We start from the raw sequence: 26,438 nt of genomic DNA, 5'->3' as shown, positions 1-26,438 counted from the left end.
ACAATATTACCGGGGATGTGATCTCAAAGGATTTCCTTTCACCTCGACTTTAAAGGGGTTAAAGCTTTAACTCCAAAGCCCCTTGAGCGAGGCTGAGCGCTGACCCCCGACCACATGGTGTTAGATGTTGTGTGTGCATTTGCATGTGGACTGCGGTGATTTATGTGCTTCATTTCTTAAAGTGAAAGTCCTCGTGCACAGGTTTTTAAATTCCATACTCTTGTGTTGCAGGTTAATCTGAACATACGCAGGGGAACTATTTTCTGCCTCTTCTCTGTGAGCGGAGCCTCCGTCCTGACAGCAGACATCTCAGCTTTATAGCAGATGATCTTGATCGCGGTCATTAGGCCTTCGCACTCGCTTGTACCTGCCATTTGACCGTCTGGCCTTTCCGTGTTGTATGACCATCCAGTGTGACTCCCTCCTGACTGACCTTGCACTCGCAGGTCAAAGGTCAAGGCCTTGTTAGACATGTTTATGAAGATAGCCGGGGGTCGAGGCCTCTGTTTGTCCGTCTACAGCGACAAGAGAGGAAACGGGGGATAGGATTCCGGTAATAGATGAAAGACGAGAGTGGAGATGAAAGGAGGGGTTATCTGGTTCTCTGCGGAGCGTATCGATCTGTTTGTGTTTTCAGGGGGTGAACGGGTTTGTTGGCCACAGTCCCGGCAGAAGTGCTGAGGTATCGGCTGCAGTGCCCTGTGGGTGTGTTGGTGCAGAGGTTGCACTTGAATTAGGGTTCAGGACAGACTTGAGGTCAGCTCTTGCTGGAAAAATAGCCAGGGGCAGTAGAAGCTAAAAACACAGAGAGCTTGTGAACCAACAAACTGAAGAGATCATGAAGCTAAATAACCTAACCTAGAAGGTGTGCTGGTGCTGCCCTCTTGTGGCAAATCTTTGGAACATACAAACCAAAATAAAAAAAGAACCTATCATAATTTAATAAGAATGTTCTACAAATCACTTTATTGCAGGAATTACACAGTATCTGGAAATGATAAAAATGTGGATTGAAGTATGTTCTGTTTGTTAATTAGTTACGATTATTTCCACTGCAGTTACGTTTGTGTTTTGATGGCAAACACTGCTAACACTGTAAATACAGCTCCGGAAGAAACTAAGAGATCCACTCAGAGTGTGCCTTAAATCAGCATCTCTCACTTCATGTCTTGGTTCAATCCCAACGACAGAGTATTAGGGCCACATCGAGGGAAGAAAATCTCTCACATTTAGAGAATAAAGTCATAATATTACGAGAATAAAGTTGTAATTTTAGACTATGGTTAGCCGGTATCTTATTTTGGAGGGTAATATCAGAAGAGCAGCCAGTCGCCTGCGCTTAAATATAATCACTTTTCAGACTCCTGATAGTTATGACAAAGTGGTGCTAATGTTCCGAAACATTAAGTATTTCATGTTTGTGAACGCCATACTTCACATGACGTTCACTGTGAAGTTATACTTAACACGTGCAGGCGGCTGGCTGCTCTTCTGATATTTATAATATTTAGGCTAACAATAGTCTGTTACGACTTTATTCTAATAAAATAACGACTTTGTTCTCGTAATATTACGTCTTTTTTTCCCCCTTTAATGCGGCCCTAATACTCCATTGTACAATCCAGATCTGAACTCCATTGAAAACCTCCTGAATGTGATCAAGAGAAAGATGGATGGTCACGAGCCTTCAAACAGAGCTGTGGCATCACCCGACAGCACTGTGGCAGACTGTTGGAGAGCATGCCAAGGTTATTCCACCATTAGACCAGGTTATTCCACCAAATATTGATTCTGAACTCTTCCTCAGTTAAAACATTCTGTTGTTTAAAAATGAACATTGTTTCCTTTGCATTATTTGAGATCTAAAAAAACATCTGAATTCTCTCTTTTTCCGGAGCTGTACATCAGGGAGCATCTTATCAAAATCTTTTAACGGCTCTGAAAGGGACGCAGAGGTCCAGGAGGCCTCTCTTCTACCGATGTTAACTCAAACACTGTATATTAAGGGCTAAAACAAAGTAGAACCTTTTTAAAGCATCTCAACTTGCATAGATTCTCATAAATACGGCTCTCCTCTTGCGTCTGTGTTTGACTCTGAACTTCAAAAAATAACATGATGACCCTTTATGAATCATTTTTGCATTCGCACGACAGGGAAACCAAAAGTATATCACAAACAGTAACAGTCAAGTACATGAGCATGTAATGTGTAAGTATATATACATGTGCATTTCTTCGGGATCAGGAGACCAGATGAGTAAATCCATTAACACACAGCTGTTGTATTTGTTCTGACAGAGTTACCGTGTATGGAAGGTGATTCTTACGTCCGTTTCTTTTTCTGTTTGTGCATCAATATATAAATGCAGACATCACAAAACACACACCACATCCATGCAGCGCAGATCCATCCATATGTACACTCACACACACACTCACACACACACACATACACACCTGCTAATGCTATTTCAGTGCTGTTTTGTAAGTTACTACGGCGATATTGTCAAACATTGTTTTTGGATGAATGGAATCTCAGGTCCAACATATTCTCATAAATCTTATAAATAAAAAAATGGACTAAATAACACACAGTAATAACCTGAGGAGAGTATGTTGAACTATGTTAGAGAGGAATGCATTATATTTACAACAGTGTGATATATATATAAATGTGTCTGCAACATAATGGTGATTTAGCAAAAGACATGTAGCCAGTGGTAAGTCCCATCCTTTATATTAGTATGTATAAAGAAGTTAAAAAGTGTGAAAATCTATAATAATAATTGGCTATATCTTTGAATGTTGTGGCACTGAGAGAGAAAAAAAAAGAGACAAGGAATAAGGCGGATAAATAAGATTGAATAGCACCTGACCTACACAAACAACCCTTTCAAAATGAACACCAGTTTACCAGTTTAGGGGGCCGTGTACTCAGTGCAGAGGTAAACTGGGCGCCATTCCTTCGAGACATTTCGTGATCATGTTAGTAAAGTGTTCTGCATGGAGCAAAAGGCCGCTTGGTCTCCGTGTTCTGGTTTGTAGTGTTCAATCTCTAGCTGTTCTTCAAACCACGTCTCTGTCCCTCTCACACATGCAGGGAAATAGCACCATCCTTTAGGAACAGGAAGTAAAGGCAAGTCGAGGATGTTGGCACACGCGGCATTCGCTCTTAGGTTGGAAAGAAGCACTCTGGTGTTGGAGTTTATGTCCTCTTCATGCACACCTGACAGCGGCTTATGTGTGTTCTGAGGTTGCCGGCTTTTAGCGTTGTTGGGACAGGTTTCCTGGAAAGAGGAAGAGAGAAAAACCTTTACATCCAAATATGCAACAGGAAGCTTAAATGATTTTCTAAAGTTACTCTTTATGTTAATCAAAAAATACGACGTCTGTTTGTGTCTTACGTAAACATCTCATTGTCTTCAATGGTGGCAAGCCAAAAGCTGTAGGAGTTGGCGTAGTAGTTGCAGGTTCCGCGGCCGTGACACTCGATGAAAGGAGCGCTGCGGAACTCCTCCAGACAGGAACCAGGAGAGGCCAGAGCCTGGCCTGAACCCTCAGCACCTGCACTCGTGTGCTATAAGAACACACACAATGAAAACAGCTGATTAACCAAAAGAAAGATATTTGTTCATGTCCTGATTCCAAAAGGGTTAGTTTAGGGTTCAAGGTTTTATTGGAGTACTGGTACATATGTTGTTCATGTATTTAAGCATGACACATCTAAGTTTGACAAAATTTACTGACTTATTATATTCAGATAAAGTGTTGTTAATCTACTTTACATTTTTATAAAGTCAAGCAACACACTGATAAAGAAAACATCTCCCAACAAATGAACAAATCATTGTTCCTTATCAAAATTAGACGAGCAAATCCACTAGATCTACTTCCTGGTTGTAAAGATATTGTCAAAATGCAAAAAAATATACAAACAATAAACAAAATACTGCAAAATGCCTTCTATATTTTACTAAGTCATCACAACTTAAGCTTGGTTGTCCTTTAGTATCTATAGTTTTACAAAGATCAATATATTATCTCCAAGACCCGATTCTGGTTTGTCTTACCATGACAAAGGAGTAGCCAATCCACAGAGAGTCCCAGCCCCGAGGGCATGATGGGATCATGATGGTCTGACTGTGAACTGCTATCACCATGGCTGGGGCTTCACATACAGCACACCTACAGAAACACAGCACAGTAAGTGAGTGTCAAACGAGCATCATACATACCAAAAAATGTGGGTACGTAAAACAGTACAGAATCAGCCCTGCTTACAGTAAATAATAATATACTTCACTCTGTGGATGGTTCAACTGTCATTTTAGTTCATTCATCTTAGCGCATGTGACACAATCAACCCTAATGTTGTTTTAAAACACCATGAAAAAGAAATCGAAAGCACGTTTTTACCCACTCCCATTAAATCTGGCATCCCGCAAGGCTCAATTTCAGGAACTCTTTCATTCTCATTTTACACGTCCCCCCATTTGCTTTATTTTAAATGAACACAACTTTTTGTATCACACCTATGCTAAAAAAGTTTATCTACCAGTTCCACCCGAGAGTGCCTGCTTATTACACAACCTCTGTAACTGTTCAGATTACATCAAAAACTGGATGGCGAGAAACTACTGTTCTGTATGTTCAAAAATAAAGTGACTTGATTTGACTTAAAAAGAACAGTTAGGATGCAAATGCTAACATACCTGCTGATGAAGGGTTTGATGCTTTCACCAGTGATAGGTGCCATGCTCATGGGCATGGGCTCAGGGGAGGTGAGCCAGTAGGAGTAGTCATTACGGGAGGCAAAGTTGCACACGTTGTTGATGTTACAGAACAGGAAGGGCATGGGGCTGAACTTCCTCAGACAGCTGCCCGCAGTACCTGAAACAGATGAAAGAGATGTTTAATTGATTCCCATGTTTCTTGATTCCTTTTAATATTTTTTTCTGATCTCATTTTATGCGACTCACCTAAGTCCTGTCCATGAGAGCGCTCGTTGCCTTGTACGTAAAGCAAGGAGTAGCCATCATATATGAGCGATGTTCCCTCAGGACAGTATGGAATGTCCACTGATTGACTGTGACGGGTTACCAGAAAACCATGCTCCATGGAGGAGGGGCCAGGAGGGCCTACATGACCTGGAACACCGTCAGGTCCTGGGGGGCCGGGGTATCCTCTGGGTCCTGAAGACACAGGGTGATTAAGAAGTTATGACAACAACAACACAATAGCTCCTACCTACACCTTTCATCCCTGTGAGCGTCTTACCCTGAGGCCCCGGCAGGCCAGGTTCTCCTTTGCCTCCGGACTGACCATGATATCCAGGAAGTCCATCTTCACCTTTTGGTCCTGGTGTTCCTGTCAGACCTGAGAGGAAATAACAAGAAAAATGATAAAGCAAAAGCATTTAAAGGGGATTACATGATGTGGCGCTTTGTTTAAGCAAAATGTCACCTTGCTGTCCTTTCTGTCCGGGGAACCCAGATGGCCCCTGGGGTCCTGGTAAACCTTGAACCCCTGGGAAGCCAATGTCTCCTTTGACGAAGATGGTGGGGCCGGGGGGGCCAGGTGGGCCGTCATTACCTAAAATAAAAAGGTGCGTTTTGTTGACATTTTTCTGTTGCTCGTTTTGCTTTTATGCAGTTAATGGAGGTGAAGTTTAAGATTGCTACATGTACGAACTGACAGATATAGACTATAATGGTAATGTAGTATGAAGTCTGAATATTTACCCTTTTCTCCCGGGAATCCTCTGTCTCCAAAATCTCCTTTGAATCCAATCTCCCCGAAATCACCCTTTGTACCTAGAGTATGGATTTAAAATAAGTTATTTCTATTTCTCAATCATCTGAATAAAAAAACATCTTTCCTCTCATATGTAAATAAAACCACATGCACACACACTCAGTCATAGTCTATCAAATATATTCTCACCTGGGAAGCCATGGACACCCTGCAATCCCCTCTCGCCCTTCTGTCCATCAATACCTGGAAGGCCAGTCTGTCCCTGTAAGACACACAAACACATTCACATAAGGAGCTTACATCTACACTAGTGTACAGCATGTAAAGTAAATAAACCATGAGTCATGAAAAACAGCCTTGCGTCTTACAGGAAGTCCAGGACCTCCCAGGTCACCCTTGCGTCCCGTCTCTCCCTGGAACCCGTTGTCACCCTGGTTTCCTTTCTCTCCCTTTTGGCCGTCTCTGCCTGGCACACCAGAGGGTCCTGGTATTCCTGGGGATCCTGTGTGATGAAGACAAGAAGAACACGTGTTTCAATTTTACAATTCTTTAGTCACAGGTGACATGTCACAAAACACAAAATAAATTGTAATATATGGTGTACCTCCTTCTCCGGGTTGTCCTGTTTCTCCCCTCTCTCCCTTGGGGCCTTCTTGGGAGATACCTGGAAACCCCCTCTCTCCTGGCTCACCCTGCAGTCCCTGTGTGCCTGAAAGTCCCTTGTCGCCTTTGATTCCAGGGATGCCTGGATGACCTGGAGTGCCAGGGAAGCCAGGACTGCCTTTGTCACCTGTAGAGGCAAAGAGAAGGCCGCATGATAAAAGGCTCAGATGGTTGAGGGATTACATTAATTAATGATGGAGGAGCTCTGACCTTTGCTACCAAGCTCGCCAGCTGGACCAGGTAAACCTAGACCAGGTGTACCTGCAGGGAAAGACAGATAAAAGGGATTGTTTGTGTCAATTGTTGCAATACAGTCTAATCAGACATCAGGGGCGCTGGTTAAGCTAAGTGGGTAGAGCAGTCGCTCCATATACAGACACTACAGTCCTCAACGCAGCGCCCCCCAGGTTCGACTATCGTCCTCAGCCCTTTGCTGCATGTCATCCCCCACTCTCTTCTCCCCATGTTTCCTGTCTGTCTACAGCTTTCCCATCAATAAAGGCAAAAAATAATAATAATCTGACACCTACCTGGGACTCCTCTCTCCCCTGACGATCCAGGAATGCCGTCCACCCCAGGGTCTCCCTTCTCTCCTGAAGGACCAGGAGGTCCTTGCAAGCCTCCTTCACCTGGAAGGAACAAGTTAACACGCTATTTGTTACTGGTTATAACAATGGCCAGGGCTCAGTTTTCAAGTCTCTCATTGTTTTCTAGCAAGATATAAAGCCAGCAGCTTGGGACGGGTGTTTGAATCCTTTTAAGTGTCTGATTTAACATTCCCTGAGTTGTCATTGACCTTTGCTGCAAAACAAAGGAGCTGATCTTGACAATTTCTTTTAATTTATTCATGACACACAGGTTGTACATCTGGGAGCTTTATGAAGGGATTTGTTGTCCACACTTACTCAAGTTTGCAGCTGCAACACTTTTTTTTACAGACAAAACTCTTCTAACCAAACGGCTGTCTCTGTGAAGTTGATGGTGTATCAAACCTTATTCAAACTGTTAAATTATTGCTTTGATGACTATGTGGTCGCTGCCTGGCTGATTGAATAATCCAGTTACTTACCAGCTCGACCGTCAAGTCCAGGTTCTCCTGCAGACCCTGGCAGCCCAGGTGTTCCTTTGTCACCTGGTCTACCTGGCTGACCTGTACAACACACACAGACACACACAGACAGTACAATAAGCACTCAAATGAAATAAAATGCATGGCTAATACCCACTGGAACCCTAGGAGCCAAACCAGGACCCCGATGGGTTCGGGTCCGCGTTTTATGTGGTTCTAAACAAGCCGTGCATTTGTCATCCGTCTGCGTGACAGCAAGTGGACTGTAAATCTGAAATAACTCGTGGATTAGTATTGCTGGTTTAATCAACACGACATGGATAACAGGAAACCCGGATGCATTTTATGAACTTTCTTGGCGGAGGATGGATTATATGCACGGCCAGGCACAGGGGAGAAGGCTACACCACATTAGTTAGGACAAAAAGTTTTGTTTTGACAGCCGACTAACAGTAACTTGTCAAAAGCAATCAGCTGTGAAGTCGGTGCTGATTGGGTTTGTTTCGCCCAGCCGGGGTGAGGTCCGACATTTCTCGGTTCTGCAAGGGTCCGGGCCCCAGCTTTCAGTTAGTTATGCGGCCCCGTGCTTTTAACCTTTGTAGAGAACTGTCCTCCTACATGGAGAGAAGGAAAGGTAGCTTTGCAATGTACAGCATATTGTTTTTATGTCATATACTGTTTGTCAAACTGTTTGTTTTTAATTGTTTGTATTGTAATGTGTGTTTTTTTAGATCTTCCTGTCCAGGAACCACAGATGTAAATTAGCTATATAGCTGACTCTGGCCCAACACTTGTGCACGGCCCCTGTCAAACAAACTAATAAACTTAACTAAATGAAAGACGGATCCCGTTCGGTTCCGGGTCGTACATTTCCAGGTCTCTTTGGGTTCGGGCACAACATTTTGGACCCATGAAGACCTCTTACCCAGACTGAAATCTAACCTGGATATCCGACGCTTCCTTTGTCTCCCTTGGATCCCTGCAGTCCTGGCTTGCCAGACATCCCCTCGTGACCCCTCTGACCCTTGTCTCCTGGTGGTCCAGGGAATCCGGGCTGGCCTGTCTCACCCTGTCAGAGTAGCAAAAGATATGTTTAGTAAAGACTGATAGGTACTGATGATTACTGTGAGAAACAAGACAAGAAACAAAAAGATGTCGAACATGCAAAGTCATAAATGACAATAATGTTTCCATTTCCACCTCCGTTTTTATTTTTTTGATTACCTTTTCTCCGGGAATTCCTGGGATCCCAATACCTGGATCACCAGCTGCTCCCGGGTCTCCTCTCTGTCCATCTGTGCCTCTGAATCCAGGATGCCCCGGTGTACCAATGTCTCCTTTAGTACCCTTTGGACCAACCACACCTGGATAAACACACACACACACACCGCCGTGTAAAGCAGATGAAGTGCAGAGTGGAATTTTTAACTTGTGAATATCACAGTCTCATGTGAAATTATAAGGGGTCCCTTGTTTGCATATTCCTAATACAACTGTTTATATTACATGATTGTAATACATAAGATACAATACATGTTTGCGGTCTTTATATGTGTGTCCTTACCTGGTACTCCCATCTCTCCTACACCACCTTTCTGTCCAGGTTGTCCTATACTGCCGGGCTGTCCGGGAAAACCAGGGTCTCCTTTCTCACCTGAGATCATCAGAGATTGAAAAATAAATTTCTCTTTTATTTTCTCTCCACTTTCATCGGATGGTGGGTTAAGTGCAGAGAATCCACCAGAAAAGGGATAATTAAATGAACGGGACGAGGATATGGCAAACAGAGATGATAAGCACATGAAGACTACACGGTTTAAATATGTTCCTCCTCAAGTGGTCACCTGGTTGTCCAGGTGATCCAGGCTCTCCGTCTTTCCCTGGCATTCCACGGTCTCCAGGCATTCCACGGTAGCCCTTTTGTCCAGTGACTCCAGGGTCACCTGATAGGAGAAAAATAGTTATAAAACCATATTAAGATATTTCTAAAACTATGGGTCCAAACACAGAATCATTGATCTATATATGTTGCACCTCTGTCCCCTAGGTCTCCCTTCTCCCCCTTCATATGCTCCATGTCAACGTCGGTCATGTTCCCAGGAGGACCCTGAAGACCTTGCTCTCCCCGTTCTCCTTTGGGTCCAGGTTCTCCGCTGCCACCTCTTGGTCCAGTAATACCAGGATCACCTGAGAAAGATGGTGTCAAATCAATTGTAACCATAAAACCGTAGATGTGCACAGTGTATGACCAATATGAAAGGTAGAACTCTAACCTCTGAGGCCAGTAGATCCAGGTGTACCAGGTGGTCCTGGAAATCCTGGTACTCCCGGTGTTCCTATGACCCCCATTTCACCTTTGGCACCTGGTAAACACACACGTACAAAGTGAGATTACTGTAAATAAATTGAGATTGAGATTAAAAAGCTAGAGGACTCGATGATCTAATAATACATCAAATGTGGCTGTAGGAAGGTTTGTTTGCTGGCAGTCAGTCACCTTGGTTTCCAATCAGTCCGTCCCTGCCTGGTAAGCCTGGTGGCCCTGGCAGTCCTTTAGAACCTGGTGATCCTTGGAACCCAGAGGTCCCCTTCTCCCCCTGAGGCCCTGGCATGTCCAGCCCAGGCACACCTGGGTAACCCTTTTCTCCCTTTACACCCGCCTGACCTGTTCAACATGCACAGTCATAATTGCAATGATTTCCACACCATTAAGAGTAAGTATTACTTCTGTGGCATGTCAAATTGTCTTCCATTAAAAAAAGGTCTGGCTGTTTGGATGCCGAGTTAGCGCTTACCAAATGGTCCATGCTCTCCAGGTGGTCCTTGTGGTCCAGGCGCTCCAGGAGATCCTTTTCCTGGAGCTCCAGGTAAGCCAATCAGTCCAGGAGGCCCTGGAGGTCCCACGTCACCTAGTTAAAGAGAAGAGAAGCCTTTTTAAAAGCAAGGACTAAATCAAACCTAGCTTCAGTTTAGAGTAATTCAAAGTGCCTTACATTCTAGGCTTAATCCAAAAGGCAACTGGACTTGGTTGAAGTTCTTGAAGACGTTCCACCTCTCATCTGAAAGGCTTCTTCAGTTCTAAACTGACTGGTGGATGGTGCTAGAAATATAAGCCCCTGAGGCCCCTGAGGCTTATATTTTCAGGTGAAACGACTTGAACTGCAACCAAGTCCAAGCCTTTTAGATTAAGCTGAGAACCTTCACAGACAAAAACTGTCTTATAGTACCTTTGATTCCCTGAGCTCCTGGAAGTCCTGTCTCGCCTCCTCTTCCAGGGACACCAGGTAATCCAATGTTTCCCTTCTCTCCCTGGAAGCCAGTAATTCCTATTTGGCCTTGAAAACCTTTTGGACCTGGAAGACCTCGTCCTGGTTCACCCTGCAAAAAATAGAAGTGTTGATTTGCATCTAAACTCTGGCAATAGTGATTTTACATAAACATATATCCGAGGTTATCGTATCATGCACTCAGATAGATAGTATTGATCTGGTTGAAAATGTATCAGCCAAACCAATACTTAAGGAAGCTGCACAGAACACTCATGTCCCATTGGGAAAACCAGTACAAACCTACATATCCACCAATGTGCAATCAGTTTATTATTTGAAATATGTATGCAGAAAAATACACACTTTCTGGCCGGGTAAACCAGGTTTTCCAGTTGAGCCGTCCTGTCCTGGTCTTCCTGGTTCTCCGGGTATTCCTTGAGTACCTGGAATTCCACTGACTCCTACAAACACAGTCAAAACATTGTATCTTCTCCTGTATTGTTCTATCGATTATGATATAGAATCAGGAATCTGTAAGTATACATTGAATGTCTATAAATAAATCCATATTGAGGCGAAATGGAGTAACTTACCTTTTGCACCAGTTGGGCCAGGAAATCCAATACCAGGGGCTCCTTGGTCACCTTTGGTACCAGGGAAACCTGGCAACCCTGCTTCTCCAGGTTGGCCTCTGTCACCTGAAACCAACAACATGTGGTGTGGTTAAGAGGACCAACAATCTAACAATCCTCAAAAGATACATTTCACATTATTTAGTTGAATTCTTGTATCATGAAACCTCCTGACAACAGGGTTGCTCACCTTGAATTCCAGGTCTGCCTGTTTGTCCTTGTGCTCCAGGTTCTCCTTGAGGTCCAGGAGTGCTGACACCTTGACCTGGCTCTCCTTTTACACCTATTCGATGCAAATTATATGTTATGAATGTCCACCTGGTGTGTGCAGTATCAGTGTTTCAGATGGGCCATCAAGATTACATTTAATTTGACTTCTCTGTGACTGCACTGCTTTATGAATGCATATTTTTAGTATCTGTGGATCTGTGTTTATTTCATGCTTACCAGGTACTCCTGGAGTTCCAGGAAGGCCTGGTCTGCCCTGACTTCCTTTCTCTCCGGGGTCTCCCGGTCGAGGGAAGCCTGGCAGGCCAGGTGGACCCCTCTCTCCTGGAAGCCCAGAACGACCAGGGTCCCCATCTGGTCCACGGTCACCCTTGATGCCCTCTTTGGCCTGGAAGCAAGATTAGAACACAGTATGTCTAATGTTTTCAAGGCAACAATAAATTCAGAACACTAAATGCTTAGAACAAGGGATGCACGATATTTGATTTTTTGCCGATATACCGATATTTTCCAACCCTTTTTGCCGATTTTGATACCGATATATTAAGCACATGTTTTTTTCCTACCTAACTGCAGAGAACATCAAGTCTCCCCTGTTGTGGAATTGATATCATGCCTACTCTTATTGTAGTGGCCCACATGCAGAAATTACATAATACAGTACTTTTTAAAATGTACACATTCACTGGGCAATATGAGAAAACTACTTAAACTTAGGTTATGTACAAAATGTTAGGGGAATCATCAGCGATTTAGGCATGATTAAAGCGTTGTTTTATCAGCGGAAAATATCGGCAGAAAATATCGGCAGAAAAATGACATATCTGCCAATGCTGTCATCTTCAAGCCATAATCTGCAGATACCAAAACTATTTTTTTTTAGCAACTTGGGGACAGCACAACAAGCTGTTGACTCATAAATTGACTAAGCAAACATGTTGTTTGTTTGTATATGGAATAAATTGCCAATTTTGCAATGATGAAGTTGAAGTTTTGGGCCACATGATGAATATAAGCCAAACATTCACTCTCCTTTCAGCTCTGTTTTTAGTCTCCTCCAACTCCTCAGGAGAATACCTGCCGTTTAATTAATTGCTGCTAAATGCACAACTTTGTTTTTCTGTTTGAAAGGAATGCTGATACTTAGCATTCTTAAATTGTGGAATTGAAAACCAACACAAAGAATAGAAACACGCTCACATTGTAGAGCTGTAATGTTGATATCCTGACATCCTATTTGTTTTTATCAAACAAACCACACACACTTACAGGTTCTCCTTTGAGGCCAGGTAGACCAGGGGGGCCATCTCTCCCCGACTGTCCGTCCAGTCCTGGCCGCCCCGGTGAGCCAGAAGTACCAGGCAGACCTTTGTCCCCCTTCAGACCAGGAGCTATAGAAAGGTCCCCTGGTTCACCGACGGCACCAGGAGCTCCCATCAACCCAGGAGTGCCGTGAGAGCCCTGCGCACATCATTGACATATCCTGACATTTTCTCAATGAAACAAGAGATATACTGTAAAAACATTAAGCTCGCATTTTGTGATATAGGTATCTCAGACGTAATTGTACGCACAGGTCTTCCAGGTGATCCAGGAAAGCCCGATTGACCCTTATCTCCCTTGCTGCCGACTGGGCCAGGAGGTCCTGCCAGGTGAAAAAGGACAACACTTACTCAATTGTGAGTGGCTGAGCGTCAATATGCAAGAAAAAATAGTGGAACCAGTTAATGCAACACAAAGGACCAACTATACGTCATAGCCTAAATGGTTTTTGAGCTATGACACTATTTCATTTGATTTTTTCATTTTTCACTCACCTGTGTCTCCTTTAGGGCCCTGGAGGCCAGGTGATCCAGGTTTGCTGACACCGTCACATTGAAGACAGGTATCTCCCTTGTCACCTTGAAGAAGGCACAACAATTAAAATATTGCTGATGATTAACATTTAATTGATTAATTCACTGATGACTTTAATTGAATACTGTCTTACCTTTTTGTCCCTCTTCCCCCCGTAACCCTGGAGGTCCCGTCGGGCCAGGAGCTCCTTTCTGGATGTCACATTCATTAGGGTCAACTGTTTGGCCATATTATAGCACGCACACACACACACAGACACACACACACAAGGTTGTTTTAGTTATTGGGTTTTTTTTACTAGTTTTTATACATACACATTTCTCTAATATTTAATGACAGTCATACTCGGTTGTCCAGGAGGTCCGGGGGGTCCAGAAGCTCCTGGTTGCCCTGGAGGTCCAACGAGGGACTCTCCTTCTATGCCTCTGTCTCCTTTGTCACCAACAATCCCCTTCTGACCCGTCTCTCCACGAGGCCCTTCAATGTGTCGGCCTGAAGAATACGATGGATACGTTTGTGTGTTATTCATGTGTCTGAGGGACACCTGTGGCTTAATGCAGTGCTGTCAAATTATGTTGTAATATTGCGTCTTCTTTACCTGGTGGACCGGCCTCTCCCTGAGGACCATGAAAACCTGTGGATAAGCAAGAACATGGATGTAATGGAAACTGATCCAAGACAAATGATGTGTGAACATTTGGTGGCATGCTTTTCCCTCAGTTTACCTTTGTCTCCTTGTAACCCTGGGAGACCACGAGGACCAGGAGGACCAGGAGCACCGGTTCCCTAAAAGGTTAGGAATACATGTCCAGTGATTTAAGTTATATTAATGTGCTTCTGCTACTGCTCGGCCATCATCTCTCCTTTTGTTATTCATACTATGGTAGCACTGGTGCCAAATATTATTATTTACATTACTGTAAATATTGAACTCCTCGTTGGTAGAATTACATCCCTCTATTTCGCCCTTGCTGCCATCCTCTTAAATTTAAAGGGGCACTCCAGCAATTTACACAAGCACTTCCACAAAGTTGGTGGCCTCATGAGAGACAGAGACAGACTAACAAAATGGACAAAAAATGATTTGGCTGTGATCCAACCTGTCTAACCAAACTCCACAGTGATGTCAGAATGTACTGACACACCCTAAAGTACACGTATGCATCACTGCAGTAAGTTGAGAAGATAAACTACCAAAAGGTCAACAAACTAAACGGACTGTTAAGCTTCTCTTTAAGACCCTTATATGGGTCAATCTAGTTTCCCATAATGCAACTCAGTAGTATCTCTTGTTGTTAAACCCCCCCCTTCCACCTAAATGCCCAAATCTTTTATTTTTGTTTATAAATATTGTGGCGTAAGTTTGTCGTCTCCAAGCCTCACCTAAGATTACTTAAAGCTCCTGTGAGGAACTTTCGGTTTGTGTTGATTTTGGCGCCCCCTGTGGACAAAGCCGTACCTCTTATGTCTTTGCTGATTTTGTCCTGTCCTGGTTTTTAACAAAAAATCTCATCCTGCTCTCTTTAACAGTCATATGTATCACTCACTTTAAATTTTTGCCCTGGAAAATGTAAACAAACAAATTGCTTCCTCTGACACCTACCTGTCCACCACCAACAGTTTCAGACATTAAAAATAACTATGTAGAAATAATCAATCTTGTCGCTGACGTCTGATTCGCTTTTGAAAGTTATATAGCGTAATTGTGATTTAAATTCAGTCTGTTTCATAGCCAGCGAAAAACTCCTCGCAGGAGTCAAGTTTTAATCTGAATTCGTTCCAGTGCAACTTCATTTATTTACTGAATTGTTCTGCTATAGTTTCTGAAAATTAAACCTCCGACATAATGCTCTAAATACAAAGTCTTCTTCACATTGCCAGGATATGAAAATACAGAAACCCTTCATAATATGCTAATTTAACACGTTATTCCTGACTTGCATGCAGATATAACTTAAGGTAATTTACTCAGAGGGGACATTATACCTGCTGGTCATTCTCTTAGATTGAATTTAAAGAGAGAGAGTGCATCAGAGAAAAAAAAAGACACTAACTGGTGAATAAAGAAAAGAGAGGAGGCGAGAGATCACTTACATGACCTGGTGGGCCTCGTTCTCCTTTTTCACCCTGAAACAAGGCAGAGAGTTTAGTATGCATGCCTGTTACTCCTCCATGATCATGTATATTCAGATAAAAGCTAAGAACATAAAATGTGTATTATTTACCTGGGAACCAGCATAGCCGGGAGTTCCGCTAAAGCCTTTTTCTCCCTGTGCAAAAGTATCGTACTTTAGCGATAAATATTTGATTGTATGAAAGCAACAGGTGGGTGGAAGAGCACAGAGGGGGGATATGACAGTATGTTATTGTTACCTTTTTCCCGGGTTCTCCATCCTTGCCAGATTTACCCTGAAATTACAGACAGTGTTACATAAAACAAGTTCTGCATCAAATTTTACAATGAACACTCATTCTGTATTAACCTCCTAAAGGGACTTACCATTTGTCCAGGTGGGCCGACTTCACCTTTGATACCGATTAGATGTGGGGTGCAATATCCCTGCAAATGAAATCAGGTGTCACAAAAAAGTAGGAAGTTGACCTGAAAGGTAACAAACAGCCTTTGTGCTGTAGGTCAGTGATGTAGGTCAAAAACACAATACTAACTTTGTCTCCTTTGTCTCCTTTATGTCCTCTTTCACCCTTCAGGGATAAAAAACAAAGAAAACATTTTCAAGTATTGAGACGTAATTTCTTATATATTAATGCAGGTTTTATAATATGAGATATTTTCATACATGATAACAGCAAAATTACTGGCTCTTTCTCAAAGAACTGAGTGAGTACCTTCGGTCCAATTGTGTGCACTGTAGTGACTCCTTCCACTCCATCATGTGATCCAGGAGGACCGGGGGGGCCACGGAATCCTCTGTCACCCTGCGGGGAGAGGGCAGACATCGCAATTATTTAAAGGAGCAGTTCTCCCCTGGAAAGTCAAAGCTGGTGTTCTCTGTAATCAATAGTAGCAATATTATTTGAAATTGGCGCCATAGCTGTAGAGAAAGTTGTACAAACAGCTCGTGGTTTCAGCCATTCTACATTCCTACATCACCCAGCGTGCATTGCGGCCCTCCCTCTGAAAGGAACGGCTCAGAGCGGTACAGAATCCGAAATAGAACGAGAATATACCGGTGGGTCGTCTAAATAATCTTCGGGTCTGCAGTCTAAATTTCAAACCTGATGATTTTGAACGAGACATCGGAGGCGGGCGTCCTAGATTGAGGAAGAGTTGTTTAGCAAGTCTGGCGGAGGAAGTGGATAGCATCCTCCAAAGGCACAGAGGGAAACTGCATTTGTTTCCTACCATAAAAGCATTTCCTCCCCATATTAGCATGAAAGGATTGAAAATTGGCAAACTGGTCCTTTAAATAAAATAGTAAATTATAAAAAGGTTCTTTGAAAAAGGTAAAACGTGCTCATTGACTGATTACAGTCTAAATTCTCCTCTGTTAAGGTGCTGGTTTAGCTCAGTTGGTAGAGCAGGCGCCTCTAGTACAGAGGCTGCAGTCCTCGATGCACTGACCGCAGGTTTGACTCCCGGTCTGTGACCATTTGGTGCACATCATACCCCACTCTCTCCTCCCCACACTTCCTGTCACTATACTATCAAAAAATAATCTTACAATTTTCCTCTGTTAGACCATCAAACCTGTGTTATTAATTTTCTATTAAGTATTTCTTACCTGAAAACACACAAAGTAAAAAAGCTATAACCCCGTTCCTATTGTTGAAAGAATGGTAAAGTTCTCCCTCTGCAGTCTCTTATTTTGTATTTTTTGCAGACAACATATAAAAAACAAGAATTCTCACCTTATCTCCTTTCTCACTCACAAAGGCCAGCTTGTCTCCCTGTAGGGCAGAAAAAGAGATCAATGACATCTTAGCAGGGTGATCAAGTTAAAGGATATTTGACTTGTCCTGTAAATCATCTACACCATTGTAAAATGTGTTTGTTATTAGACTTACCTTCTCGCCAGGAGGGCCAGGGGGGCCGACATCACCCTGAAGAACAGACATTCAAATAGTCAAACAAACTGATATTACCAGCACCGATAAATGACGACACTGGTTGCCAGGTTTGTGCTCTTTCCAGCATTAATTTAATTTTTGTTTCATTCAATCATAATCATGTTTTAGGGTTTGATTTAAACTCCGGGGCTCATAAAGTTAATCTGTGACTGTCGGTGACTGAACAGTCCATCAGGTTCAGATTGACTCACTTTGGGTCCTTGATAGCCACGGGTTCCTGGAGGTCCAGTAGGTCCACTAGGTCCATTTGATCCCTGAGGCAAAAAGAAAAGATTTAATGAAAATTCAAATGACGTGGTCTCAGACACGCACATAAGACATAAATCTATACAAACACACATAAACACCAACACATAAAATCAACGTACAGGCAATCCAGGTGTGCCAGGATAGCCTCTGTCTCCTTTCACGGGAATGATTCCAATCACACCACCGGGGTCTCCCTGTAGGAGACGAAACATAAACAAATGGTTAGGGATGAAGCCTTCAGGTCTGGAAAGAGAAGTCCATAGAGAAGTGTGCTTAAATCTGCATTCCCTCTTATGGCCAGAAGAGGGCGACAAGACTGTTGGCAAAAAGAGTCTAATAGTGAAAGAAATGACCCTTCTTGCACTTTATTTATGAGTAAGTTTATGGTCTCAATCGCTAGTTTCAAGTCTTCTTCAATAAAACATCTTCATCATGTAAATTATAGTCGTCCCGTTGAGTAAAAAAGAAGTGCAGGATGTGCTTCACAGTGCTGCTAGCTTAAGAAGGCTAACGTTAAAAATGAGTAGACTATTCATTTTTTCAGGTTAATAAATTCAGTTAAAAGCCTTTTTTTGCTCCAAAATTATCATCCCAATTAATCTAAATTTATAACAGAAGCCTTGCTAACCAAGCTAGCGCTAGCATAATCTGTTCCCCTCCAGCTGTCATCCAAATATGGTCAGATTTTTGTCACAAAAAAAATTCAAGATGGCGACAGCCAAAACTTAAGGCTTCTAAACAATATTTGACAAACCAATGAATCACCTATCTATGGCTACGTCCTCTAATTATATACAGACTATAGGCATACTGTTACAGTGTTCATAACAGATGTTTAATAAGGAATTTAAATGATAGCTCACCTTCATTCCAGGAAATCCAGGGATGCCCTATAAAGAGAGAGAAGTGTTAACATATCCATTTATGTAGTATATTGGTGCTGTATTTTAACTTTCAACATGGTACAATACGTTCGAAACCAACTGGATCATTCCCAAAATAGTTTACAACAAAGCAGCATTTATTTAATTTCAAATGGTATTAATTTTGTTTCCACAGGACAATCGCAATAACTGAAACGTGTGCGGATCAGTGAGTAATTGTCAGGTGAGTCATGGTTGCTTACAGGAGGTCCTTGAACACCAGCAAAGCCAGGAATGCCATCCCTTCCTCTGTCTCCCTGAGATAAACACACAACACAGTCAGAAATTAGAAACAGTGTTTAGATTATGTGAATAAGAGCAGACACAAATCCTGGGTGTACTCGATAACAAAGTAAAACTTTAAGAAGAAGCTTACTTTAGTCCCATTGCATCCTGGGATACCTTGCTGACCTGGTGGGCCATCGTTTCCATTGATACCCTAAAAGTGGGAGAGCACAATAAGACAGTTACACAGTGACCCAGAATTTACCCATCGTAACAACCAAGCTCTCCACACACACCATCCAGATTTAAAATGCAGCCTTAAAGGTAACAACATCATCTAAAGCTGTGTTCATTTGAGGCTTTTACATTTGGTGTGTTGATTGCAAAATGTGTATTTCACTTACTGGCAGTCCTGGATTTCCTGGAAAACCTGGCAGACCAGGAGGACCCTGAAAGATCACAACATCTGTCTCATAACAATACCAAAACTATAACTGCAGCAATAATTGTGGAATAATAGTCAGTTTAATATCGTATCATGCCATAAGTATGATACTGTATCATAACGTCATATATTTAATGGTGGTTTTGTACATACCCGCACTCCTTTTATTCCAGGAGCCCCAGATTCACCAAGATCTCCCTACAATAAATAAATGACAACATAGAGAAAAGCAATCATTGTGTTTGTGTGTGCCATGTATTCATTAACTTAGGGGATAAAATCTGTTTATAATGTCACAGGTTTGGACTTGGATATAAAAGGCCAAGTGAAAGTTATGTAGGTTTGCTGACCTTAAAGCCCATCGGCCCTGGAGGCCCCTCCGGTCCCTGCATCCCGGGGAATCCCATATTACCTTGAAGACCGGGAAATCCACGCTCCCCCTGAGAACAACAGATAATCAAGTTAAAGACGCAAAGACACAGATACTTATGTTAAAGTAGATTAGTTTTTTAGCCACACATGATGGAACACCTTAGGATTAAAGAATTTATCACACAAAGCAAATTTAATGGGGAACAGCTGAAATGTGACATGGAGTTGTGACAATGTTACTATGTGTTAATCTATTATTATAGTGCTATTACTTTGTGTATTATATCAAAATAATTTATGTTGGATTCAAACAGTCCTGGAAGAAACACAGATAATGATCACAGATACAAAACACAGATCTAAATAAAGTTCAGTGTATTTCACCCAATTAGATCAATTGGGATAATAAGAGCTGATGGTGTCATGATCTTTCTGTATATGTGGCCATTATTGTACTATTTTAATTGTGATAACACTGTATTCTTATTAGATTCCCACTCGGACTGGATTTTGTGTGCAACGTGAGCGCCCTCTGCTGGAGCCCCTGCAAATCTCATTGGTGCGCCCCTTGTGTTGACGACCGTCTGCATTATCCTTTCCTCATGGTACGCTAATACAATCACTGAAAATGAAGTCCGTTTTTCTTGGTAAAAGTGCTTTTTTTCCTCATGTGATATCGTTAAAAGAATATCTGAATTTTATATAAAACCCTTTATGATTACATTTATTTGTTGTGGGGAATTTAAACTCACCACGTAATTAATTATTCGTTGCTAGCTTATTCGTACCTTCTTTAATCTTCGTAGTGTCGCTCACTAATTGACAGCTAAAGTATTTCTGTCTGTGTTTAGCAGCCTCTAGAGCTTATTTCTACAAAAGCTGGCTTTGAAAGACCCAATATGCTTCTGTTATCAGGTACGTATGTAGTTTTATTTACATGTAATACATTAGGGCTAGTCTGCATTATCCTATTTCCGTGCAATTTCTGGAGCTTAAAGGTGGCTGTGAGAGACCTAATAAGCTTCTGTTGTAATCAGAATAAACGGCGTGTTGGAGCCTGGTTCATCACACAACGGAAAAAGTTTGTCAAAATACATGTCAAAGCAAACCTATCAACCAAAAAACACATCTGCCTTTTCTCTGCTTTTCTCGTTTACATACAGTGCATGTGGGTTAAACTATTGCCAAAACAGCAATTAATTATTTGTAACGGATTAAAAAATATATTTTCTTTGCATTTAAACTCATAATTAAGACTCATGTGACTCTAACTTTTATTATTTATTTGCAATATTATGTAAACAAGACAAAAAATATATGTTTTCACAACAAATCCTCATCTCTGGCCTTCAGCGATCTTAAAGTTATCCAAAAATATGAGTTATTTCCACTGTCTGCCACTAGATGGCAGCATTGCTTTGTAAAGGGGGGGGTCATCTATCCTCTCTGCGCTGCCAAAGCCTGAGAGAGTGATGTGTAAAACTCAGCAGCAGACTAAATGAAACCACATTGAACATTTTTGGACAGATTACAGTCTCTGACCACAAAACACCTGCCTCCCATCAGTCAGCACCAACATTGCATCAAACATTGAACCCTGGGAATCTTCAGTGCGTTACAACAGCAACTCCTGTTGCGCGACGTCAGGAAGTGATATCATTGGAAATAAAGCTCGCAGGAGATTTTTTGGAAGGCCGTTTGGGGATTTTCACTGACTTTCCAAACACAGAGGTGCTTTGAATCCACAGTGGATTTGGACGGGCTCCACTGAACACAGTCAGTACATCTGTTGTTGTCGGGCGGGCTCAAAGTTTGGCTACTGTTGCTGTAGGAATGAGCCATAAAAGGCCAGACTGTTGCACTTAGAGGAGAGATAACACCCTGCAGTGCAGTCGTCTGATAGAACTGAGCCAATTTTACACAAACAGCAGGAGCGACAGTGAAAAATAAATGTACTTAAAAGCAGTGGTTAACAACTTTCTCAGCTATTGGCAACACAGACAAAAGAAGTCTATTTGTTATTGCTTGTTACTGGTTTCAGATTTCTTCTGATGTGACCAGTTCAACCAGACAAGTGATTTTATTTGTCTTTATTGTTGTTATTTTAATCGGAAAGTCTCTTCCCTTAATCCTTACACAAGTATGTTGAAATCCCCTCACTTTAAGGCTAAAAATGTACCTTTTTTGTTTTGGGGTCAAAAAATCTTGTCTAAAATAAAATGCAGTTTATACAGTAAGGAAGGATTTATCTTTAAGAGATAGTTGCAGAAAATATATACCTCTTTCTGATTGATTGAGATGTATCAGGCTCAAGAATGAATGGACTCTACTTTGAATGTTGTTGCCCAGGTCAGGTAATTCCAACGCTTCATGTTTCAGTGATTAACACTCATGCTAAAGTGCTGACAGCTCCAAGGCTCAGAGCCAGCTCATGGCTAGTGTCTCCACCACTTGTGCATCTGTATCTCAGAGCCCCCCCCCCCCCCGGCTGATGGGAACAAGGCCTTCAGCCCAGCTGTGTGTGCGGACATGCTCTAATTCAAACTGATCTTTGTTCCCGTCCTGCTCTCTGCTCCGTGACTGAGCCTCATCCACTGCGTTTTCCACCCAGGACCAAATGCAGTCCGTCCCACCGAGCTGACCCCGTCATACAGAACATAGAAGGTACTGTTCCTCCTGCTGTGGCCCGCCGTGAACCCGCAAATGACTGCACACTTATAAGAAAGCCTACTGTCACATAAGTGAAGACAAGTGAAATGAGTGCAAATGGAAATCTCACCTTTGCTCCTTTCACACCACTGCAGTCGCAGTTTCCACATGAGGCCCCACAACCCTGAGGAAGAAGACAAACACAACAATTAATAACCCATCACCTGGAGGATATAGCATTTAAAAATAACAGATACATGTTGGAAAAAAAGACAGTGTTTATTAGCTGGGCAGTACAACAGACACCTGCATAGGCTCATGTGATGTCATCCATCACACGTGTAAAATGTGCTACAACCTCTTCATTCTTTTACAGCATGTTTGTGTCGTGCCTCTGCCAGATGGCTCACAGATATCCCACCGACACTGTAAATCATCGCAGTGAGGGTCGGATAGACCTCTGCTGAGTTTTCATGCACGCCTGCTGATCTATCGCACAGGCGAGCCTTTTTAGGTCAACAATAGTGCGTTTGATTTGAAAACAGATCAGAGTCAAAGGATGAATCGAGGGTTCAACACGTTTTGCACTTATTGCCATCTTAAGCGTACGTCATCAGATTTCTTTTGGCCACTTGGGGGCAGCAGAGACGGCTGTCAACACAAGTATATATCATCGTAATAACGTTTTTACGACGTACTTGTTGAGCACTCACATCGCTTTCTTGTAGCTCTGGTTTTGGTCTCTACCAACTTCTGAGGGAAACATGCTTTTCAACAGCTAAATGCTCCACTATGTTCACCAGATAGCCGCTAACATGAACCACAAGAGTTAAGCTGCCAGTTGAAAAAAAACTAAAACTAAACTTAACTAAAAGCTTCCTCTAGCTAAGTAAAGACTTGAATGCTAATTCTTTGCTGTTTTCGGATAAAAATCTGCAATTTCTTTCTGATATTTTCGGTGTCTCTCGCAATGAAACGAGGCAACAAACACATGGAAATCGCACCCTGAAGTATGTGCAGAGGGTAACATACTTTACAGTGTTTTGACTGACTGAATCAGTCTTATATATTATCTAGCTGAAGAAATGCAGCAGTGCAAGTCCAGGGCTGTGGCTGATTGCATGCAATGCATCCTGGTACGAGTGGGAGATCTCAGCCTGTGTGGTCAGTACGCATCCATCCATTTTCTATACCACTTATCCTGTTCAGGGTCGCGGGGCACCGGAGCCAATTCTAGATCATTTGGCAGGAGACGGGATACACTCTGGACTGATCACCAATCAATCACAGGGCTGACACATAAAGGCAGACAATGATTCACGCCAACACCAACGAACCTAATGAGCATGTCTTTGGACTGTGGGAGGAAACTGGAGTACTCGGAGGGAACCCACACATGTATGGGGAGAACATCCAAACAATTACCATCAACACTGACTGAAAAATGTTGCAAAAACATCCTTTAATTTTAATGAAGGTGGTGTTGAAATAAAGACTGTATTCTTTTAAACCACATGAAGAATCACTTAATGGTTTCTTCTTAACTACATGCAGGCAGAAGAACATCAATGCAGCTGTTCTCAGCCCTCTCAGTCCCCCCTCCTCCCCCGCCCCTGCTTCCTCTCCTCTGGGGTCTCCAGAGGCCGGAGCCTGGGAACTGGCCTGCACTGCCTTGGCTCTGTCTCCCATTGCTCCTCTCCTGTCCTTTTCCCTCCATCATCCAGCTGTTTCCAGACTCACGTGCGGGGCGTCCGGCCAAAAGGCTGTCAGAGCTTTGGACGGGCCCGTTCAGAGAGTGAACAGATACACTGCCCACGAATGTTTCTCTCTGTCTGTTTCTCGTTCTCTCGCACACAACAATCTCCATGGCTGTTCATCGTGATCCGTCCTCGCTGACATCTCATACATAAGTCATTCTTAATTCGACATTTTCTATAGCTCATTATGCTGTCTTTCTTCTGACACACCACCATACCTTATAACTGATTCAATATGTGGCGCTGAAAGCATGGGAACCCACAGAGAACAGACGTCCCTCTCAGGACCTTAGCCCTGCCCAAGTGCACTTATTCTCCTCTATTTGCAGTGTATGGCCTGCTAGAGTGCGTCATTTCCCACCCTCGCTCTCCTTAACACCTCTACGTCACTCATTCTCACCTCTCCGCTCCTGGATCCTTAAGTATTTTATTTTACAGGATTACTTCCTGTTATGCCACAGGTTAACTTCAGGAACACCTGCTTCGGATCAGATTAGTGTCACAAGACAAACAGAGGAAAGGGGATATTGACTTTCAGAATAAAGCACATGTGTGTTTTATTATGAAAAGGCACCGGCTCGCAGCAATAAGGGCTCCTGGTGCTGGATTAACATGATTTTTTCTTTGACAATTCGCCAAGAGAGTTAAAGCGCCCTAATGCAACGAGGGAACACTTGAATACTGTCAGCAGCACTCAAGTAAATCACAGCTGCTTGTGGTTAAAAACTGTGCTCCCTCATTCACCTGTTGCTTCCCGTCTAAGATATTTTTTTCCTCGTCTGCAGTTTTCTCCATCCTGCTTTGAGGGTCAATTAAACCGAGCAGACATTCCTGCATGTTTAGAGGGCACGACCAGGTGAACCTCCAGAAAGACACGCGGGATGATGAGGTTGTATGTGCGCCCTGTGATGTCTGCTGCTGCTCCTCCAAACACAGCGCAGGAATCTGCAGGTAAGATCAAAGCAGCGACTCTTTGATTCTAATGTTTGTTTTCCTTCTGCGGCCGTTACGCACCGACGTGAACCCAAACACCAGATGGACGATAAGACACAAAGACCAGACTGACATCTGCACAAAAAGAGCATCTTGCTAATGAGGCATGTAGCCTCAGAGTGGATGTCTGAAATGGTATCTGGGCAGAAAAGGGGGATTTTAAGAGGACTTTATCTTATAGGTGATGAGGGCTCTGATTATCTAGTTATAATACAAGACAGCTTTTCTAACATAAATACAATTTCTACAGGCCTACATTATGGAGGTGAAGGTGGATAACGGCCTTATCAGTCCACACACAAACCCATGCTAAAAAAGCACAGCTGTATTAACATAAATATTCCTTCTTTTTTTAATCTATGGCTTGTCTGTGTCCTAAAAGAGAAGAACCTTGCTTTTTAAAGCTATAATCTCAAAGATGTCAGTTTCGTTCTCTTTGGCGACACCTGTGGCGATAAACGGTATTTGCGGGAGCACACTTCTCAAATGTCCAGACAGTGTTGCACGTGTGACGTCCACGGTTGGCTCCGGCTGTAACTCTTGATTTTCCTCACTGACGGTCGCTTTCCTTTTTAGACTGTTTGCCTTCATCTGAGCGTCCAATTTGTTTCTTTTTCTTTGGATTTTCACTTATTTTAAGTTGTATCTGTAGTCATTGATCTTTTCTTTGTTTGTTCAGCCATAGTAGATTATTGTTTACTCGCAACACTTGCAGAGACCGTGAAAGCAGCCGCTTAGCTCCGCCTACCCTCTCTGGCAGACCAACCACTGCTGGCTGATGGAAAACGCGTCACTAACTGGGCGCCGCTTGTGATTTTTACTGCGAAATTCGCCTCCGACACCCCGTCCATAAGAACACTATATCCTGCAAATGCAAAGGCTTTCATCAGTGGGCCATAGGCTCAATCACCATTGTGTTACCTCATTCGGTGATAGAGAGTGAATTAAGATTTATTTAAATGAAATTCTTCGAGATTATATCTTTAAGACCTGTAATATTTTCTATTAAATTAATATATCTTTACATGTATTGTAATATTAGTATTTTGTGGCACACACTACCAGCCCTGTTCCCTGTATGTCTGCACGTGTGCGAGATGGTGAGAAAATGAGGAGATAAAGATGATGTCACTCTGCCCAAGCAGCCTGATCCTCCGCAGAGCAAACACACCGAACAGAAGCCCGAGTGTTGACATCCACTGTGTGCATATACAGTAGCTGTGAGTCACTGAGCTCTGGAGAGACTGTATCAGATCCAGTAAAC

At 42.7% G+C, this 26,438-nt stretch overlaps 1 protein-coding gene across 1 annotated transcript in view; it reads right to left on the bottom strand.

Moving 5' to 3' along the window:
* Nucleotides 1–938: 938 nt before the first annotated feature.
* The window catches only part of col4a1 (collagen, type IV, alpha 1), a 40,661-nt gene continuing 15,161 nt past the window's right edge, over nt 939–26,438 (bottom strand). Inside the window, exons 2-52 of the mRNA XM_069662740.1 lie at nt 22,555–22,608; nt 19,754–19,843; nt 19,557–19,601; nt 19,363–19,407; nt 19,110–19,172; nt 18,937–18,990; nt 18,674–18,700; nt 17,930–18,004; nt 17,753–17,815; nt 17,499–17,534; nt 17,343–17,381; nt 16,320–16,409; nt 16,140–16,175; nt 15,973–16,032; nt 15,846–15,881; nt 15,698–15,742; nt 15,567–15,599; nt 14,198–14,258; nt 14,071–14,106; nt 13,818–13,964; nt 13,606–13,689; nt 13,433–13,516; nt 13,190–13,260; nt 12,885–13,076; nt 11,835–12,003; nt 11,578–11,670; nt 11,349–11,453; nt 11,119–11,216; nt 10,714–10,864; nt 10,282–10,395; nt 9,984–10,151; nt 9,760–9,849; nt 9,521–9,673; nt 9,331–9,429; nt 9,051–9,140; nt 8,711–8,850; nt 8,429–8,555; nt 7,487–7,567; nt 6,948–7,046; nt 6,628–6,678; nt 6,359–6,544; nt 6,123–6,256; nt 5,944–6,016; nt 5,742–5,813; nt 5,464–5,592; nt 5,278–5,376; nt 4,980–5,192; nt 4,713–4,890; nt 4,071–4,185; nt 3,405–3,577; nt 939–3,287 (exon numbers count right to left, since the gene is read on the bottom strand). Of these exons, the coding sequence (XP_069518841.1) occupies nt 3,206–3,287; nt 3,405–3,577; nt 4,071–4,185; nt 4,713–4,890; nt 4,980–5,192; nt 5,278–5,376; nt 5,464–5,592; nt 5,742–5,813; nt 5,944–6,016; nt 6,123–6,256; nt 6,359–6,544; nt 6,628–6,678; nt 6,948–7,046; nt 7,487–7,567; nt 8,429–8,555; nt 8,711–8,850; nt 9,051–9,140; nt 9,331–9,429; nt 9,521–9,673; nt 9,760–9,849; nt 9,984–10,151; nt 10,282–10,395; nt 10,714–10,864; nt 11,119–11,216; nt 11,349–11,453; nt 11,578–11,670; nt 11,835–12,003; nt 12,885–13,076; nt 13,190–13,260; nt 13,433–13,516; nt 13,606–13,689; nt 13,818–13,964; nt 14,071–14,106; nt 14,198–14,258; nt 15,567–15,599; nt 15,698–15,742; nt 15,846–15,881; nt 15,973–16,032; nt 16,140–16,175; nt 16,320–16,409; nt 17,343–17,381; nt 17,499–17,534; nt 17,753–17,815; nt 17,930–18,004; nt 18,674–18,700; nt 18,937–18,990; nt 19,110–19,172; nt 19,363–19,407; nt 19,557–19,601; nt 19,754–19,843; nt 22,555–22,608 (4,848 nt within the window). The 3' untranslated portion in view covers nt 939–3,205. The remainder of the gene's footprint in view (nt 3,288–3,404; nt 3,578–4,070; nt 4,186–4,712; nt 4,891–4,979; nt 5,193–5,277; nt 5,377–5,463; nt 5,593–5,741; nt 5,814–5,943; nt 6,017–6,122; nt 6,257–6,358; nt 6,545–6,627; nt 6,679–6,947; nt 7,047–7,486; nt 7,568–8,428; nt 8,556–8,710; nt 8,851–9,050; nt 9,141–9,330; nt 9,430–9,520; nt 9,674–9,759; nt 9,850–9,983; nt 10,152–10,281; nt 10,396–10,713; nt 10,865–11,118; nt 11,217–11,348; nt 11,454–11,577; nt 11,671–11,834; nt 12,004–12,884; nt 13,077–13,189; nt 13,261–13,432; nt 13,517–13,605; nt 13,690–13,817; nt 13,965–14,070; nt 14,107–14,197; nt 14,259–15,566; nt 15,600–15,697; nt 15,743–15,845; nt 15,882–15,972; nt 16,033–16,139; nt 16,176–16,319; nt 16,410–17,342; nt 17,382–17,498; nt 17,535–17,752; nt 17,816–17,929; nt 18,005–18,673; nt 18,701–18,936; nt 18,991–19,109; nt 19,173–19,362; nt 19,408–19,556; nt 19,602–19,753; nt 19,844–22,554; nt 22,609–26,438) is intronic.

The sequence above is a fragment of the Semicossyphus pulcher genome, unplaced genomic scaffold (genome assembly GCF_022749685.1).
Source record: "Semicossyphus pulcher isolate SPU_LCO1_2020_fin unplaced genomic scaffold, fSemPul1.0.p SCAF_15, whole genome shotgun sequence".
Classification (NCBI taxonomy): domain Eukaryota; kingdom Metazoa; phylum Chordata; class Actinopteri; order Labriformes; family Labridae; genus Semicossyphus; species Semicossyphus pulcher.
This window is presented reverse-complemented; position numbering and strand designations above follow the sequence as displayed.